At 41.6% G+C, this 17,483-nt stretch overlaps 1 protein-coding gene across 1 annotated transcript in view; it reads left to right on the forward strand.

The window, feature by feature from the left end:
* Nucleotides 1-409: 409 nt before the first annotated feature.
* Nucleotides 410-17,483, forward strand: part of LOC134451634 (uncharacterized) — a 36,677-nt gene continuing 19,603 nt past the window's right edge. Inside the window, exons 1-16 of the mRNA XM_063202114.1 lie at nucleotides 410-464; nucleotides 804-961; nucleotides 1,942-2,035; nucleotides 2,173-2,228; nucleotides 2,599-2,663; nucleotides 3,030-3,062; nucleotides 4,228-4,419; nucleotides 7,952-8,705; nucleotides 9,438-9,565; nucleotides 10,339-10,489; nucleotides 11,005-11,264; nucleotides 11,567-11,696; nucleotides 12,347-12,536; nucleotides 12,822-13,098; nucleotides 16,729-16,906; nucleotides 17,047-17,114. Coding sequence (XP_063058184.1) covers nucleotides 4,279-4,419; nucleotides 7,952-8,705; nucleotides 9,438-9,565; nucleotides 10,339-10,489; nucleotides 11,005-11,264; nucleotides 11,567-11,696; nucleotides 12,347-12,536; nucleotides 12,822-13,098; nucleotides 16,729-16,906; nucleotides 17,047-17,114 — 2,277 coding nt within the window. The 5' untranslated portion in view covers nucleotides 410-464; nucleotides 804-961; nucleotides 1,942-2,035; ... (2 more) ...; nucleotides 3,030-3,062; nucleotides 4,228-4,278. The remainder of the gene's footprint in view (nucleotides 465-803; nucleotides 962-1,941; nucleotides 2,036-2,172; nucleotides 2,229-2,598; nucleotides 2,664-3,029; nucleotides 3,063-4,227; nucleotides 4,420-7,951; nucleotides 8,706-9,437; nucleotides 9,566-10,338; nucleotides 10,490-11,004; nucleotides 11,265-11,566; nucleotides 11,697-12,346; nucleotides 12,537-12,821; nucleotides 13,099-16,728; nucleotides 16,907-17,046; nucleotides 17,115-17,483) is intronic.

Consider the following 17,483-nt stretch of genomic DNA (forward strand, 5'->3'; position numbering starts at 1 on the left):
CCACTCTTTCCTCTGAGGTATGTGACGCAACGGGAACTGCTTGAGTAACCGGAAGAAGAGCGAGGACAACAAAAACACATGCGGAAATGGAGAGACACGATTTTTGCAGGATGTGTAAAGTTAACATGCGAGTGTCTGGTGTATATTCGCATTCTAATGTTTTGTTTGATAGGAAGAAGAAGCCACTGTCAATAGCGGAACGTTTTCTGATCATTGGCCTCACTATTACTTCAGACGTCAACAAATCAGAGAGAATCTGTCCGAAATGTGTCAGTACTCTCACGCGGCTCGAACGGGATATGCCCGTATTTCGAGAGTGGGAAAGGGAGTTTGCGGGAGTCACCTGGGCCTCGCTGGAACCCCCTGTAATAACAGAGAAAATACGAATACAGCCATCACCAGAGCCAAGTTCACCAGTCACCAGTGCTGCAGGCCTATTTGGTTCTCGGGAGAGCATTACTCGGGTGAGCTTTCCTTAGCCGCCAGTGAGCTGTGTGTGAAATGCAAAATTACAAAGCAGCCTAGTTTGTTCATCATAGCCTACTGTCATCATGGCACTTGCAAGGTTTCCAACTTTTCCAGGGGCAAGACACAGGCAGCCAACCACGTGAGCTAATTTTTTGACCGACGGCGGTTTCCAACAATCAGAGGTTGAGTTGTGCGCAGCAAGGCTCGTGCAGCCAGGGGAAAACAAAAAATTAGAACCCACGTAGCTCTAGCAACAGTCTGGGGTTGTATGGTGTAGGTGGGACAGTGCCAGACAAAATGCCAAGGATTTGTTGTGTTTTGTTTTGCGCAAATAGATCTGGAAATGGGATCCGGATTTTCAACATACCAAGGAGTAAGCATCCGTTCGCCCAAAATCGACGAAGGTTATGGCTTCAAGCTATAAAGAGGGCGGATTGGGGCACAAATGGTCCACAAGGAGATGCGGGTGTCTGTAGTGCACATTTCATTTCTGGTAAGTGTTATGTTGCGGCTAATTAATCATGTAACTGATCTATAAGTAAGTTTAAATGACCACTGTGGTCAATGGCGTGTTAGCATTAATCCATTCGCCTGCAAAACGGTTAATTTTGGATAAGCAGATGAGTGAGGCTATCTTCAATTTAGCTATCTAGCATGCTTGCAGGAGTGTTGGCTATTTTAGTGTATTTTCTTGCTGTCTGAATAACCATGCAGTGTCATTGTTTGTGTTAACCAGTAAACTTCACAAACTTAATTGTGGTTAAGTAGACTGAAATCGTTTGAGCAGTAAAGTAGTAGATAACCAGCACTTGACTAAACAATGTGCTAGCTACTGTTGTTTTGATATGCCATTCCGACAGTAAAAGTATTTGATTGTCATTCCGAGTCATTTTGCTTAGAGGCGCGTGAGAACAACGTTCTGCTCTATTGACATTTGCAACAATGCTGCGATTCATCCTTGCATCATGCGTGGAAATTTCGATTAGACTGCGCTGATTAATTAAGTTGTTACGGGAGTCGGGACAGAGAGCTTGCTCAGTTCATAACAACTCGGGTGCATTTCTCGAAACCATAGTTGCTAATTGTGTTAGGTACTTTGCTATTTGCAATGCATATTCTCATTGGCAACTACCCAAGTTGCTAACTGGCTAACTACACTTTTGAGAAACGCACCCCAGAACGAGTTGACATGCAACGCGACTGATTGACAGAGTGTGCGCTGGTTTGTTTCCTGAAAATAATTTTGTTGGACCTTGGGCGGGTGTCTGTGTGATGCTGTCCAGCTACAACCAGTGAGTTGTTACATGAATTTTATCATGACACGTAGGAAATACATAATATAGCCTACATGATGACTTGTTGAATTTGACAGGGGAAATTAGCAGATATCCCCGAAAGATTGTTTTGTGCTCCCTATCTCACTCCCTGTCAATGTGGCCTTCAATACTCCTCTGTCATGTTTTCATACCTCAGGGGAGCCATCGCTGGAGTATGATAGCCCAGATTTTGTGCCCTCCATATTCCCTCATAATAGCATCACTGGGGATGGGTCAGCTGCTGTTTCAAGGTATGTTGTTTGGTGGGATGGGTATTTTGAATTTTTACTTGTTTACTTTCTCATGACTTCTCGAAACAGCTTATGCATAATGTCTTTTTTTTCCATTTGTGTATGTTTACGCTCCTCCCTTCCTTCCTTTGTCGTAGGTTTCCACAAAAGACAAGGCACAAAGATGGAAGAGCCCCTAATGATGGACCGACGGGTATGTAACATTACTTCTATAAATCATACACCATAGATGGCTTAAAGTTATACTTAAAGGCACCTAACGCCACATTGCTCCAGGGACTGTAACCAATACCCCCGTGGAATACTGTATGTGGCATTGGATAAAAGTGTTAGCTAAGTGTAGCTTTATTACCATAATACTTCACTTCAGTATTACACAGGTTATAACAGGTTATAAAGACTTGGGGTTACCGTTGTGAATGCAGTAATTTTACAACACTGCCTTAATGCTAAACCACTACCATATGTTTCCATTAATAAGTTTTGTTTCTGCATGGCTCTGATGTTTTACTGGTGTGTGTGTGTGTGTGTGTGTGTGTGTGTGTGTGTGTGTCCTTGTGTAGAAGATATTGCAGCTGAGAAGCCACCTGAAAAGCCACTGGAACAACAGTACAGAGAGTTGCTTCAGGACTTTTTTTTTTATTTTTTATTTTATTTTAATTATTTATTTCTTCAAATGCTACTATTACTATGTCAGAACGCTATAAAGGACTTTTAGAAAAAAGAACAACAAAATACCTCCTCTTAATGTATGTTCTCTACAAGTCTTCTGTTGTCCAGTCTTGCACTTTAAATGTCTGTATGAGCAATGTCTACGTCCATACTGTCTATGTCCATGTATGAGTACTGTCTATGTCTATACTGTCTATGTCCTTACCTAGATTAGTCTATGTCTGCATGGGAGAGCAAGAAACGCAATTTCAAATTCTTTGTATGACCAGTGCATGTAAAGAAATTGACAATAAACTTGACTTGACTTGACTTGACTTGACTTGACTATTTGGCACTCAAGAAAGCGTTTGAGATTGTAATGTATTAAATTAATAAACATATATTAAATACATTTTTAAAAAATGACTCACAATGTTTTGAACGGGAGAAAACGGGAGTAATTAAGTTGCCATAAGTTCGCAAGTCACTGGGAAGCATGCCGTTTTTCTTGTTGGCATTTGTTGGCATGGTTCCCAAGGACTGACTCTCTTAAGGTTTTCAGGCCGACCAGAACGGAGCCGGTGCCCACACCAGTTACGTTCGGCACTAAAGTGCTTATCTGCAAACCGTCCATGTTCATACCGGGCTCTGAACAGTTTCCGCACGTGAATGTATTACTCGGATGAACCTACTGACGGCCATGTTGTCGTCACAGTTTGCAGAGAAAAACAGCATTTTGCAATTTTCGCAATTCCCGAACGCTAATATCTTTGGCGTGAACATGACGTCCGGTTCGTGATTAAGTGCAGGAACGCGCACCGGCACGGTGCTCAGTCTGCCTGAATGCGCCCTCTGTGGCAGAATGAATGGTATCTCGCAGACCAGTGTCAAATAAGACTGAATTTACACTATGCATATTTTGGAAATAACTTGTGTGCTTATTGAAATATTGTTAAAAAATGTACTTTTCAACAGGGTGGTACTCATCATTACTATGCACTAGGGGTACAAATTATCGATTAATTCATTAATCGTTAGTTGATTGTCTTATCAATCGACTTACGATTAATTGATAAGCAGCGTTTTCCCCCGAAATCTCCACGTTTCCATGTTTCTCCATTATGACTGGAAAAATGGCATTTTTCATACATGAAAAGGGGGATCTTCTCCATGGTCCGCTATTTTGAATTTCCAAAAATAGCAATTTTTAGCTGCAAAAATGACTACTTGGACCATACTAGAAAATATTTGTTTATTACTTAGTAAACTTTCATGTTAAGACCAAATTTGGCAATAGGCAGCCAAGTTTCAATGAGCAGCATAGTTGCAGTACCTATTTTGACCATTTCCTGCACGGTGTCCCTTTAAATTAATTCTTTAATCCAAAGGTGATTTAAATATTCCCACTATTCACACCCCTCTTCACACACACTCTTCACATGCCCAATTTACCTGGGTCTCTTGTCAGTTCAATTGGCGATTAATGTTCTTTAATCGATAAATGCATTATCGTTTGCATCCCTACTTTGTATGTTATCTAGGTCAGTGATTCATCGTCGACTACAGAGCCATCAGTGAGTGCAGTCAGCTGCATGGATCAACATGAGCCCGAGACACACAACCAGGACTGGTTGCGTCTTGCACGTGAAGCAACCACTGGTCCCCCACCTTGTGGAGTTCCCAGGCCAGAAGCTGAAAGCGAACAAAACGGAGCAAGACAGGCCGTTGTCGAGGTAAGTCGAAACCGAGACTCGTGAGGCAAAGAGGATGATGTAAACTGTTGTATTTCTTTGCCATTCTTCCTTACCTATATTATCAAGGTCAGCGACTCACACACATCCTCACACATTATAGACTGATAACAGGACGAACACCATATAACATGGTCTACGCACCTCCCTACCTTCTTGCGGCGCCTGCCGCAGACACACACACACACACACACACACACAACAAGGGCCATCCAGGTCTCGTCCAGTAGCCTACTCCTCCATCTAGCTTCTAGCAGATCCAATAGCACGGCCTCTAGAATCAAATTCATCCAATTAGTGTCAGTGGCGTGTCGTCGCAGATGCCAAGGGATGCCAGGCATCCCCTAATTCCTCCAACAACAGCGTTAATATCCGTTAATCATTAAAACATTCTGTCTATCGAGTCTCCTACTTTAATATTCCCTTCCACTCTCGTTTTCTCTGTGAGTATTTTCCAGCTGGGGAAATAGCGCCCCATCCCCTCCCATTAGGTAACCATCTGGTGAAACAAAGTACTACACGTCTCTCGTTGCTAATATTGGTGCCATGGCTGCCAACTCGACTCGGCAGCCTAAAATTTCTGGAGTGTTTGAAAAAAACTGAATGCTTGACCAATCAGATTGCTCACAATTGGTCACGAGATGAATCATCTCGCCCGTCTATGATTTGCCAAGGAGGGAAATGGATGATACTTCAGGACTGGCAGCCAGTTACCTGTCATTAGAAAATACATAGGACAGGCTACGGGGAAATAGTGACAGTCTACAGTGGGCAAAATCGAAAGCGCGCGCACACCGTTGATGGCTCCCAAATGTCAAGGCAGGCAATGCATAAAATGGATTTAATATAACGGCAGGATCTTCACATGGACACCTACACGTTCAGGATAACTTCTACAACGGTAGGCAAACTTGTTTTATTGTTTCAGAAACGTAGTGTGGAGAAATTTTTAGTTTCATCTGAGTTTTCTTAACCTTCTACTATTCTTATATTATATTCTCATTTTATTGTCATGATTTGGCTGGGGAAGTCCCCATATAGTGACATATTCTTGTGTGTAAGTTTTTCTGTAATGGGTCACGGGACACTCAACATTATTGGAAACATGTGCATCTACTTGGTGTGGCTGCTGAACAACACATATGAAATGGCATATGCTGGACAACAAGACAATGGACAGTGGGCATCTGGCCATGCGGGACCCCACAGGCGCAGAGGAAGCTGACGACATGGACTGTGGGGGAGGGAAATGGTTTAATAGTGGTGCCTTTGTATCCACTTCAGAACTTTCTGGGTGGAATACTTCCTGTCTCCACGCAGTAACTTCTCCGGCCGTTAACAATAAAATCTGCAGTGCTTACCACCTGAGTTGCTTGTCTGCCGATATTAAAATTATTACTACAGTAGATTATAAGCAGGCCACCTAACGGTTTGTGCAGCTAGCTTTGTTTTTAGCTGCTTGTTAGCTCTTGCTATTATGGCAATAAGCTATGGTGATTAGATGGCATAAAGTGGCATAAAGTGTCAGGTCCTAAATATAAGCTACTCATGCCTCTTCTCAGTGCTCTGTTTCAACCATGTGCATCAGGGTTATTTTTCCATGGGGGTTTTGAGCATGTTTTGGCTGGAAATCGCCATACATCTGGCAACCATACAGCGCGCATACACAGCATTTGGCATTCGATACAAGATGTGCACGTCTCAGAGGAGCCGGTTGAACCTATCGTATCAACAGTAGAATAACTTAGGCCTACAAGTGGTCAGTCAGTGCATGGTGTTCGGTGCCTGTGTTATTGCATTCTGTTCTGTGGGGCATTTGAACTGGCACTGAGGTTTACGGATGAGACAGAATTGTTGTGTTTAGGGGGCTTGTTGTGGAGCATCTGGTGTCGTGCGTAAAGTGCAAATTCTTGCGCAATTGCCTGTTACTACTCCAACTCTGAACAGACAGAGTATTTCTCTTGTTATTTCTTAACAAAAGTAGTCACCCGCATAAGTAAAAGCTGCAGCTGCGCGCGTGATGTGTTGTCGAAACAAAACAGTGACTTGAGACCTCTCCATCCTGTGCTGCGCAGCGGAGGTCACCTGTACTCGCGTACCCGTACTTCCTGGCTCGCAAACATGCAACGCATATCATAAATTATACTTTATTGATTTTATTCTCATGGACTCGATCGCCAAACTTTCTGCCCAGCTTGCTGTCCCAGTCAGCCGTAGGTGACCCATATTAGGGGCAGTTCTAAACCACTGGTACGCCTTTCTGGCTCGCAAAGCAACGCAACTCATAAATTATACCTTATTGATTTTATTGTCATGGACTCGACCGCCAAACTTTCTGCCCAGCCAGCCACCGCTACTGGTTAATAATAATAATAATAATAATAATAATAATAATAATAATAATAATAATAATAATATAGTAGTACAGTAATAATAATAATACTACTCAGGTGGGTATTTTTTCCCTCCTTGGCTTCCTAGGAAAAAAACCTCACGCCACGCTACTGATTAGTGTGGCTATAGCACAGGCATCCGTTAGCAGATTTACCACTTCACCCAGGTTAACTAAGCCAGGTTTATCACTTACGTTCCTTGAACGCTCCCCTGGTACTCTGCCCTACTAAGGCAAAAGACAGTAACTCACCAGAGTGTGAAACTGAGAAAAATGATGTTAAAGTTATCTTAAAATAAATGAATGTCACCACAATCTGGTTATAGCTACAAAGCTGTAATTTTCACAGTTTGTAGTGTATGTCTGCCTACATCTATTCATAAAAAATAATTTTACAAATAGTTAACCTTTGACCCTTTTTTGGAAGTTACTGTGTTCTGCCTTAGCATTGCCCCCGGAATGACAATTAGTCATACTAAGGCAGAAGACAGTAACTTCCATTTTAAATCTGAATAATAAGCAACAAATACAACTTTCACATATAATTTAAGCAGTATACACACTATTAGAGTCATTATGACAAAATGTCATGTTTATTAACATATAAATTGTTAATAATAATAATAATATAATTATAAATGGGTTTTGTGTGTGTATTTGTATTTCATACTACCTCAAATAATAGTTACACACATTTCCTAGCAGGCCGATCATGTTTCATAATATAATAGTTTCATTTTATATTTTTTTGATTATTTACATGACTGAAATTTAAAGAAGGAGTTTTAACTGTTAACAGATGAACAGTAACTGAAGTTACTGTGTTCTGCCTCAGTTTGGAACATCAGAATTCCAGAATTCTGCAGGTCCAGAGCAGAAGGCAAAAAGCAGTAACTGAAGTTACTGTCTTCTGCCTTAGTTTACCCAAAGGATTTTCAGCTTGTTTTACTTTACACCTTTTTTTACCCTCAAAACAACTGATTTCAAACACCATGTTTGTTCACATGATAAAACTGATGCTTATTATTGCAAATATGACAAAAACTCATTTTTGAAAAATTTGAAGTTACTGCCTTTTGCCTTAGCAGGGCAGTACTGACTACGATTTTTGTGTTGTTTCAGGTGACTATTTATTATCCCTCCAAGCCGAAGGGTGAGCGCATTGTGTGTCCAGATGACACAGGAGCCATAGTGGCAGCCATGGCAAGGAAAAGCTGGAAACGGGCTGCCAAAAAGATCATGGAACATGCAGAGCTACTTGGACCACTCAATGACAAAAATAAACTCCTACCCATTATTGAGGAGGAGTGCAAGAAGATCTGCAGTCCAGACGCAGAGTTCATACTGACCAAGACGTCTCCTGAAGATCTGAAGGCGTTCTCCCTTAAGAAGTTGCATGCAGACCTCCAGCGCGTTGCCCCGTTTTTGCTGTCGATTTTCTCGTGCATCTCCAGAAGATCTGAGGACATTGCGTGTGTCGCAGCAGCGATAGCTTTGAGGGGCAGAGACCCACGCCTGTCAGCCCTCTCCTACTATGTCTCCAACATCCTACAGTGTGGTGGGGTGAAGAAGAGAGTCCTTGATAGCATTATGAAACTAGGCATAACCGTTTCGTACAACTGTTCCTTCAAGAAACGAATGGAACTGGCAATGGCAAGCAACGGGGAGGATTTTGAACCACTGAAAGTAACCAGTGATACATTCCTGAAGGAACAAGAAGACGAAGAACAACAACAACAAGATGATGGTGATGAAGACGAAGGCCGCACAGACAAGGGTGGATTTGTTCTAAAGAGTGAAAACGAAGGTGCCGAAGACATTACCAGAAGGAGCGCATCCAATGTTACTGTGAGCGACCAGAGTGAAACCATGTGGGGTACGTATGAGTTTGTCTTGTGTGTAATAAATCAGGGGTGTCAAACTCAGGCCCGGGGGGCCAAATCTAGCCCGCGGAATCATTTTATTCGGCCCGGAATTTCAAAAATTGTGTTACAATTGGCCCATATATACCATTAATGTATAGCGTAACAGGACTGGAACATGGAATTTGGTGTGTCACAGGAATACGAATGGACTCAATCCAGTGAAACAGCTCACACTCATGTGCAATACAGTATTAAGAGTTTTAAGCGCATGCACAGCACACACAATTTTAGCCACAATGCACGCACAATTTTGATTTGTTTTTTTAATAATTGATTTTGGCCTGCGACATTGTTCAAGATTTTGGCCCTCAGTCAATTTGAGTTTGATACCTGTATTGTTCTGTATGAAATCAGGCTCTTTGGGGTTTGACCGGCATGGATTTGAAGGCATGCTTTCCCCCCAGAACTGCATCTGGTGCTAGTGTTTGTTTTTACACAGTGTTGGAGAGATGACACACACATGCATAGAACAGGGAACTGAATCAACTTTTTCATGATGTTCTCATTTTTTTGGAAAAGGAGCTTCACATGCATAGAAATGACAAACCCGCCATGTACACACACACACACACACACACACACACACACACACACACACACACACACACACACACACAAACACACACATTCCTCACCTCTATGTACATCCCTGTATTATTGCTGTGCTGTCCTCTTTCTTACAGATAGCCTAATGCAGAGCACTCATGAAAACCCTGCTGGAATGGAACAGACTACTGGTGTTAACACTAGTCCATCACAGAGGGACCAGAAACTGGAGTCCAATGAATATACAGATGTACCCTACAATATAGTAAGGCCAAATTCAGATTACAAGATTAGTAGTGGTTTTTAGTTCGTTGTGCATAGGTTTTTTTAATTACCGGTACCTTCGCCAAGGAGGTTATGTTTTCGGTCGCATTGGTTTGTCTGTTTGTCAGTAGGATAATTCATGAAGTTATGAACGGTTTTGGATGGATTTGTTGGAAGTTATGGATTTTTTTTGACATTCCAGTTTCTAACTTCACAAAGAGAAGGCAGAACGACTTAAGGTGCAACATACTCAAATGTTCTATCAAACTACAGCTTCCTTGGCGAAGGTTCCTTGAATAGTTTGTAGGCTTTTACACCTTTATTTTGACAGGATAGTGAGTGATGGGAAGTGAGCGAGAGATGCGGACGGCATCAGAAAATGACCTCGGGGTCCGATTACTTTTTTTTTAAGGAATAGTCTAATTACATGCATAAAAGCGAAATATGTTTGGCCCTGCCGTAGCCAAACGGTAGGGCACTGGTCTGCCATGCGGCGACCCGGGTTCGACTCCCGGCCGGGTCATTTTCCAAACCCCCACCCTTTTTCTTTCCCCATTCACTTCCTGTCCACCTCTCAAACTGTTCTGTCATCAATGAAGTTGTTAAAAGGCCAAAAAAATCTTTAGGAAAAAAAAGCATGTTTTATAAAGGTCTGGACCCTGTCTTAGATGAAAGATGAGCTATAGCCAGTAAAGAACCATGCTTAATAATGGATTTCTTTATACGTTTGCTATATGCTTAATAATGGATTTCTTTTAAATATATATTTTTTAGCATCCCACACACTTGAAAGGGCGCCCCGATCACAAGCAGTATCTAAAGGACCTGGTCTACAAATGCCCATGCTGCAAGTTCTCTACAGAAGTTAAAATCAAATTCAACTTCCACATGGACTTTCACATCAATCACGCCGTTCCATTTAAAGGTATGAATATGATTATAATCATAACCATTCGCTAGTTATAATGATTTCAATTTTAAAGGTGGAGGAGTATATACAATGGGTTCCAGAGTAGAATAGTTTGCCCAGTGGCAAAGCAGATCTCTTTGTAATATTTAGTAAGTAATAAACTAATATTTACAAGTCTGACCAAAGCTCAGTAAGTTTTGGAGCTAAAGATGCCAATTGCTGGAAATTCAAAATGGCGGACATGGAGAAGACCCACCTTTTTATGTATGGAACGTTTTCCTAGTCATGATAAGTACTTTGACGGTGGAAATTGATGGTGGTGAAAAATAGTCATGGAAAAGATAACATTTGTGGATGTGCCGCATCAATTCCAATGAACGACTAAAAATATTACTCTGCTCATACTCTACCTTTAAGATTGCACTTATCTTTGTAGATGTCAACAGGCCTTTATAGACATTTGCGTTTTTCATTCACCAGAACATTGTATGAGTGGCTGATGAGGGTTTTTTTTGGTCTCTTTTTCGTAGAATACTACATCTGCAAATGCCAAATGCCGTGCAGGCAAATGCGACATGCGTTGGGTCCACATGCAGCGCTCAGCACAGCGAACCATTTCCATTGCCTTTTCTGCTCACTAACATTTACGGAGAAGCCTGCGTTTGCGCTGCATTTAATATATTGCTCCATTGCACCTGCCTCTTCTCCTGCCTCCACCCACAACGATCGTCCTTCCAACCACAGCCATCTGCCCAGCAGTGCTGGAGACATTAAGGATCCACTATCTCCTGTATGTTTTTTGTATTACTTTTTTCTTATGCTTTGAACCCTGCAGCTTATATCATTATGCGACTAATGTTTGGATTGTTGCACGTGACGAGCACAACGTGAAAGGAGTTAGATCTGGATATATACATACAGTATAACTGGCGTAACGTGTGCAATGTGCGTTACGCTCCATTTTGGGGGGAAAGTGCACAGGGCAATAAATGACCCATTTGATTGATAACTATAGCATATCAAATTAAAACAGTGTTTATGACATAACAAATGTATTACAAAAATGTTTTAATTATTCTTCTAAAATTATAGGGCACTTTATCTGAGCAGAGTATCAGCAGAGCAGGTCAACATGTGTCTTGCCAGACTGACCCACCAGAAATATCCACTGTTGCAACACAGTTGTCTATCGAGACATTTAAACCCCACTGCAAGACCACAGGTGCGTATATCAGTGCCCAATTATACCACTGGTTTCTTTGTATACGGTACTTGACTTATTTTGTGTTTGATTCAAAAGCAACTGAAACAAACATGTTGAGGTCATTGAATAGGCCTATTTTAGTCAGACTATGCTCTCCTAGTGACACAACACCTTCAGCGTTGCTACTAGTCAGGTCAAGAGCAATGCAGGTACTTTCTGAGCCCCCCAAAAATCGGGAACTCCTCCCACTTTGTCAGGAAGCAAACAGCCATTAGCAAACCAAGAGAGGTGGGACAACCATGCCGTTTGGGAAATGTCAACTGTTATGCTCTTGGTGAGACCAAGTCTCGAAGAGATTTGAAAGTCGATAATCAGGCTAGGCCTATTCGTCCTATTTGCTCTGGATCACAGAGTGGCCCGGGACATTTTAAGATATGAACATTTCCAATTGTTTTTTGCTGAACGGCATCATTACCATAAAGTTAATTAACTTTGATTTAATTTCCTAAAATTGCTCTGGAAGCCTAGTTTGTAAACTCCAAAATCACTTTGATCAAACGATTGGCTGAATCTCCATTGAGGAATGGTCACTCTTGGTCTACATGGACTGTTAGCATGTTTGGGACCCTGATTAACCTTATGGGAGACCCCGTTTTCTCTTGTCTCAGAAACACAGACGTCTGTAGTCTACAGCGATGCCTGTGCCAGCACTGAATCGGAGACGATCGAGAGATTTCCCTTCGATCCCTACGAGAGACCGAGCAAGAGGCCACGTCTGGACCTGGAGGAGGAAGCTGAGAAGGGCAGCAGCTCATTGATGGACATCGGGGAGTCAGGGACCGAGTCTGCAGGTTTAACGTGAGTTGACTCTCAAACACTGCTTGTTGCTTTGCGGATGCTAGCGGCTGCTACGAGTTCTGGCCCGGTCAAAAGTGGATGTCCAAGATTGTAGAGGAAGATCAAGCTCTAGTGCACCCTGATGTCCAGGATGAGTTCTGTTCTCTTGGGTGATATTCAGCTAGCTGCAGAAGATTGATAACGTAGCAAGTAGGCTAAATGCAGCCACTTGTAGGCGTCTTGCCCATGTCTGCAGGAGTAAAATAACTTAAATCTTCTTGTCCAAATATTTCCCCTCTGTAACAGAACCGATTCGCTAACACCTTCCCATAAGATGTCTACGTACATCGTCTACGAATCCTGCTTAAGAGAGCTGCTTACAGAGTGTCCCGACTGTAAGTTGGAAATGGATGTCAGCATGAGACGTTTGGGCACATTCGTGACGGTGCACCAGCACTGCAAATACTGTCAGTACTCTCGACGATGGAACAGCCAGCCTGTTCTTGGAAGCACTCCTGCAGGGAACCTACAACTGGCAGCTGCCATTTACACCAATGGTGCATCTTTCACCAACATCGAACAGGTAACGGATAGACGACATTTCACTTTCAACAGTAGGGCCATGCATATTCACATACAGGGTTCGTACGGTCATGAAAAACCTGGAAAAGTTATGGAATTTGAAAATTCAAATTTCCAGGCCTGGAAAAGTTATGGAAAACGTATTTTTGGTCAAAAGTTTTGGAAAAGTCATGGAAAACCATCAAGTGTTTCATCAATTATCTTTATGAAGTTGATGCCACGGCGTAATAAAATCTAAATGTCCGAGTTCTCGTGGAAATGTTGTCTAGTGCAAGCTGCGTCTGCCTAACCATGTGTTGCCAAATTGAGTGGGTTTCAAATAACGCATGTTGTAATGGCTCCAGGCGGGTTTCAAGCGTTTTTGGCGCTAGAAATCAGTCACACCTGGCAACCCGCCTCGTAAGGCGCGAGCTAGATGCGTGGTGGTGAGAGGTGATCATAGCTCTAATCCTAGAAAAGAAATGTGGTTCTGTACGATATTACAGCATGTCGCGAAGTGTTACTTCAACAATGCGCGGCTTAACTTTCTGAAAAGATGATCAACAATGGCTGGAGAGGACAAAAGTTGTGATGTGTCCGTCCGATATGGGCGAAGCAGCGGCACTTGTTAGCCACCTGAAGGGCAAGATACAGCAGGCGGTTACCTCCTCAGCTACTAACAGGTTAGCAGTTATACGCGTTTTAAAATATTTAGCGGTTCCACTGAAACGTAGCTAATGCCAAAAGGAATACAATCCTAAGACCTGTTTGGTCTTGGTTTAATTTGCCAGATAGGGCACCAAGCGAACCTTTATGCTTTCGGTAAGCCCCGAGATTTTGATATTGATAAGCAATGCACCTGCTGCCTGCGAGTGAACTTGTCCAGTGTGCTGAAAGATTAAATGAAATCCGTACAGTAGTCTATGTGCAGCTGACCGCGAGCCAAACGATTACCAATATCTGCATGACGCGCCTGTTTTGAAATACGGTATAAACGGCAGCGTGACTAGAGTTTGAAAAAGTCATCTGGGTCATTCCACGCCAAATCAACAAGAGCCTGCGCACTTAGGTCTCAAAAAATTCTGAAAATATTACCAAGTGTACCCATGGTACTTTAGAGAAACACTGTAAATTTATTTGAATGTAAGATGTATACTCTCCATGTTACAGCCAATTTTACTGGGGGAGGGGGGTGCCCATTTTGTTCACACTCTTTTTTTTGTCAAAGTTCACAAGCCCGTAGCTCAATAACTAAACCATGTAGGAAGTTCAAATTTGGCATGCTGGTACATAGATAGGAATAGTTTGTTGCAAAACTGTCAGTTTTGGTCTGTATGATCCTGCATCGTCATGGCATTCCCTCAAAGATGATACAAATTGTACTGGAGTTTTTGGCTGTGCTCTGTTTAGGCCTTCAGAAGACATATTTGTGCCCAACATAGCCTCTTGATTTTTTCCCCTTGTAGAGACAAGTAGGAACACTCTCATAAAAATCTATAAATAGAAAGGAAACCCCATTAGTGTTTGACCAGAAGACCTCACAAGTCTGACAAATCATTTTGGGTGTCATTTTCAGAGCTCCAGAACCCCTTGTGGGATTGTCCACAGATTTTTATTTTATTTTTTTCTTCATTCTCCATGAATTCTTCTTTTTAAAAATGCAAATGAGACTTGTCTTATGTGATGTTTTCTTTGTAATTTCCAACCTGAACATGGGCATCATGCACATTGAGGGCAATATGTTTTCTATGCGTTTCTTCCGCTGCCCATCTGTGGTCAAAAAAAGTAACAACATGACTCCTTGTGCCTGACCTACTGTCTCTTTTGGTGTGCGAACCTGCTCCCACATTGAACGCTCCTGAAATCATTTAAATTGAAAGGGATACCTGCACCCCTGCACAGGGACTCTCGGGGTGATCATGTCTGGGCAAAATTTGCATTTGATTATTTAGTCTTTACATTAAATGTTATCAAAATCATGTTGCTCTCTTTTAGCATTTTGGCCATGTATAGGGTGGAAATTACAAAAGAAAACATCACATAAGACAAGTCTCATTGGCATTTTTAAAAAGAAGACTTAATGGAGAATGAAGAAAAATATAAATTAAAAATCTGTGGACAATCCCACAAGGTGTTCTGGTGCTCTGAAAATGACACCCAAAATGATTTGTCAGACTTGTGAGGTCTTCTGGTCAAACACTGATGGGGTTTCCTTTCTATTTATAGATTTTTATGGGAGTGTTTCTACTTGTATCTACAAGGGGAAAAAATCATGAGGCTATGTTGGGCACAAATATGTCTTCTGAAGGCCTTAACAGAGCACAGCCAAAAACTCCAGTACAATTTGTATCATCTTTGAGGGAATGCCATGACGATGCAGGATCATACAGACCAAAACTGACAGTTCTGCAACAAACTATTCCTATCTATGTACCAGCATTCCAAATTTGAGCTTCCTACTAGGTTTAGTTCTTGAGCTACGGGCTTGTGAACTTTGACAAAAAAAAGAGTGTGAACAAAATGGGCGCCCCCCTCCCCCAGTGAAATTGGCTGTAACATGGAGAGTATACATCTTACATTCAAATAAAGTAACAGTGTTTGTCTTAAGTACCATGGGTACACTCAGTAATATTTTCAGATTTTTTTGAGACCTAAGTGTGCGGGCTCTTGTTGATTTGGCGTGGAATGACCCATCTGTGGCTTTGTTTTCAAATCGGTCAGATCGTTGTAACACAAAATGAAACTCACCGTAGCATCTCCTTGAGTGGGCGTCAGACTAGAACTATGCCACGAACAGTGCAGTCTCTCTCTTTTTTTTTGCTCCAGCAACGACCACAACAAATGACAACATTATCATTCTTACAGGAGCTTTGGACTGTTGTGCTTAGGCAGGTGTAGTAGGCAGGCCTATGATTTCTTACTTGGGCAGGATGAGCATTTATCCATCTCCGTAGAGAGCATGTTGATACAAATGTGTCTTCATGATGATTTCACGACCTAATTTGCTATAGGCTGGCCTAGGCCTATTCATTTTCATTTCTGACTGTACATTAGACAAGCGAATTATATAACATTGGTGAATAATAGCAGAATTAATGTAATACAACATGAAGTATAATGGTTGCTTATAGCTTGTAGTAAAAGATAACCTATAGTATGAATATGTTTATTGTTTACATATTTGTAATATAGGCTATGTAATATATAATATAATATGCCATAGTCTATAGTATAAATATATACAGTAATTACGTATTTATAATTTAGGCTACGTAATATAGCCTGTAATATAGCCTAATACGCCCCCACCCCCCGCGCGCGATTGGTCATTGGTTTTTCGGTCCTGGAAATTCAGAAAAAGGTTTTGGAAAAGTCATGGAAAAGTCATGGAAAAAAATTGGTGAAAAAGTGTATGAACCCTGCACATAATTCCAACGAAACTCAAATCTGTTAACCATTTGTAATTTACCATGCGTCATATGAAGCTGTATATTCTCAGATGTAATCTTGAGAGTTCTTGGAAATTTGCTTTCAGATTTTATTGTGATAATATTGTGAATGTTGAATTCGCTGTATGTCTCCTTCACCTGCTATGATATTGAATAAAATCATATCATCTCATCTCATCTCATCTCAATGTCCCCCTTTATAGATTTTTAAGACAATGAACTTGAAGATGTTGTCCTACGAGACCTTCCAAAGACATGCCCGTATGTACATAGAGCCAGCTATCGTCCACAAGTGGAGGACGACCCAAGATGGCCTGTTAGCAGAGCTTTCTCAACAGCACCTCATCCACCTTCGTGGAGACATGAGGACAGACCTTCCAGGTAACTTTCCAGGACTTTGCACTGATTTGGTAGCTTTGATTGTACCATGCAACGTCTGAACCATCTCAATTGATCACCCACAACACCTCTATAATATGGATGAATACACTGTGTGTAATATGAATATGTGTTTTGGGCAGGCCGCACTGGCAGCTACACCATGATGGACCTCAGAAATAACAAAGTCATCGATATTCAGCTAGTTGAGGTAAGACATCAACATGCGTTACTTGTTTGTTTAGTTTTTATCTATTGAATTGAAATCCCGAGTCAGTGTTGTATCAATATACAGGGGTTGGACAAAATAACTGAGACACCTGTCATTTTAGTGTGGGAAGTTTCATGGCTTAATTGGACCAGCCTTTTGGCCAATGTTCATTAATGGCACATTGCATCAGTAAAGTGAAGTACTGTATGAAAGTTCAATTACCGGTAGCAGGGTAAGAGCACAGTTTTGCTAAAAAAAAATCTGGCTTGCTTTGAGGATATTTCTTTTTGCTTTTTTTTTAACCCGTATGGTGATTAGGGAAGTGAGGTTGGTGCCAATGAGAGCATGGAGACAAAAGGCCTGGGAAGG

Source organism: Engraulis encrasicolus, chromosome 1 (genome assembly GCF_034702125.1).
Source record: "Engraulis encrasicolus isolate BLACKSEA-1 chromosome 1, IST_EnEncr_1.0, whole genome shotgun sequence".
NCBI classification, from domain to species: domain Eukaryota; kingdom Metazoa; phylum Chordata; class Actinopteri; order Clupeiformes; family Engraulidae; genus Engraulis; species Engraulis encrasicolus.